At 52.1% G+C, this 1141-nt stretch overlaps 1 protein-coding gene across 1 annotated transcript in view; it reads left to right on the top strand.

The window, feature by feature from the left end:
• Positions 1–325: 325 nt before the first annotated feature.
• EMH_0076600 (vacuolar proton-translocating ATPase subunit, putative) overlaps positions 326–1141 on the top strand; it is a gene marked incomplete at both ends in the record, with an annotated part of 1010 nt that continues 194 nt past the window's right edge. The window contains 2 exons of the mRNA XM_013499739.1: positions 326–367; positions 562–1141. Coding sequence (XP_013355193.1) covers positions 326–367; positions 562–1141 — 622 coding nt within the window. The remainder of the gene's footprint in view (positions 368–561) is intronic.

Genomic DNA, 1141 nt, shown 5'->3' with positions numbered 1-1141 from the left:
CCGCTCCTTCTCTTCTCATCGCCTTCACGCTATTCAGGCGAGCTAAAGGACTCCAGCTGCAGCGGCTGCAGCAGCAGCAGCAGCGGCGCGGTGGGCCCCTACACCCTCCTCCCCGCTTCCTGGTTGCTGCTGCTGCTGCTTTTGCTGCAGCAGGAGTAGCAGCGAGCATCAGGAGGAGGCATACGTGTGGCTAGCAGGGAGTATTTGTTTGAGGAGAGGGTATTGACGAGGCAGCAGCAGTGTATTGTATGTGTGTTGTATGTAGAAAAATTTGTATTTATATTACATTTGAAGCGCTTGCATACACCTGAAACTGTAGGTGAAGATGTCAACGTTTCGCAGTGAGCCGATGGTGCGGGGCACCATGGTGCTGCCGTCTTCTCTGCCTGTAGCTCACGAAATCCTAGAGCGTATAGGGCGCCTGGGTGCAGTTCAGTTTGTAGATATGCAAGCGAACGCTTTGGTTCGTCCTTATAATAATTATATTCAGAGAATAGAAGAAATGGAGAGAATCATTCGTTTCTTACNGCTTTGGTTCGTCCTTATAATAATTATATTCAGAGAATAGAAGAAATGGAGAGAATCATTCGTTTCTTACAAGAGGAGATACGCTGTCTAGAGGCTAGCCCCGGCGCAGGGAGAGCAGCAGCAGCATCTGGTGCAGCAACAGCAGCAGCAGCAGCAGCAGCAGCACATGAAGGACCTCTTGTTGTTGTTGCTCCTGAGGGCGAGAAGAGTTTCTTAGAGAACGGCCAGGGTTATGTATTAGATAAAGTTGAGGAGGCATTGAGCCGGCTGTATGCACAGTTCGTGCTATTCAAAGGAAACAACACAAACCTGCAACAAGAGAAAAACGCAGCACTAGAAGAGCAGTGTGTGCTGCGGGTGGCGGTGCAGCAGCTGCAGGGTGGAGCAGCAGCAGCAGTGAAGGGTCCTTTATCTGCTGCTCGTGACGACAGTTTCTCAGACGGGGAGGATGCTCACACACTGCTGCAGCAGCAGCAGGCGCAGCAACAGCAGCAACAGCAGCAGCAGCAGCAGCAGCAGGAGACAGAACTAAGCCCAGGGCAGCAGCTGCCGCTGCAGCAGCAGCTCCCCCTGCAGCATCAGCTTTCTCTTGAGGATGGTTTGGGTTTAGGTT

Source organism: Eimeria mitis, genomic scaffold (genome assembly GCF_000499745.2).
Source record: "Eimeria mitis Houghton genomic scaffold, Emh_scaff4618, whole genome shotgun sequence".
Taxonomy (NCBI): domain Eukaryota; phylum Apicomplexa; class Conoidasida; order Eucoccidiorida; family Eimeriidae; genus Eimeria; species Eimeria mitis.
Note: the sequence above shows the minus strand (reverse complement) of the source record. Positions and strands in the feature narration are given on the sequence as shown.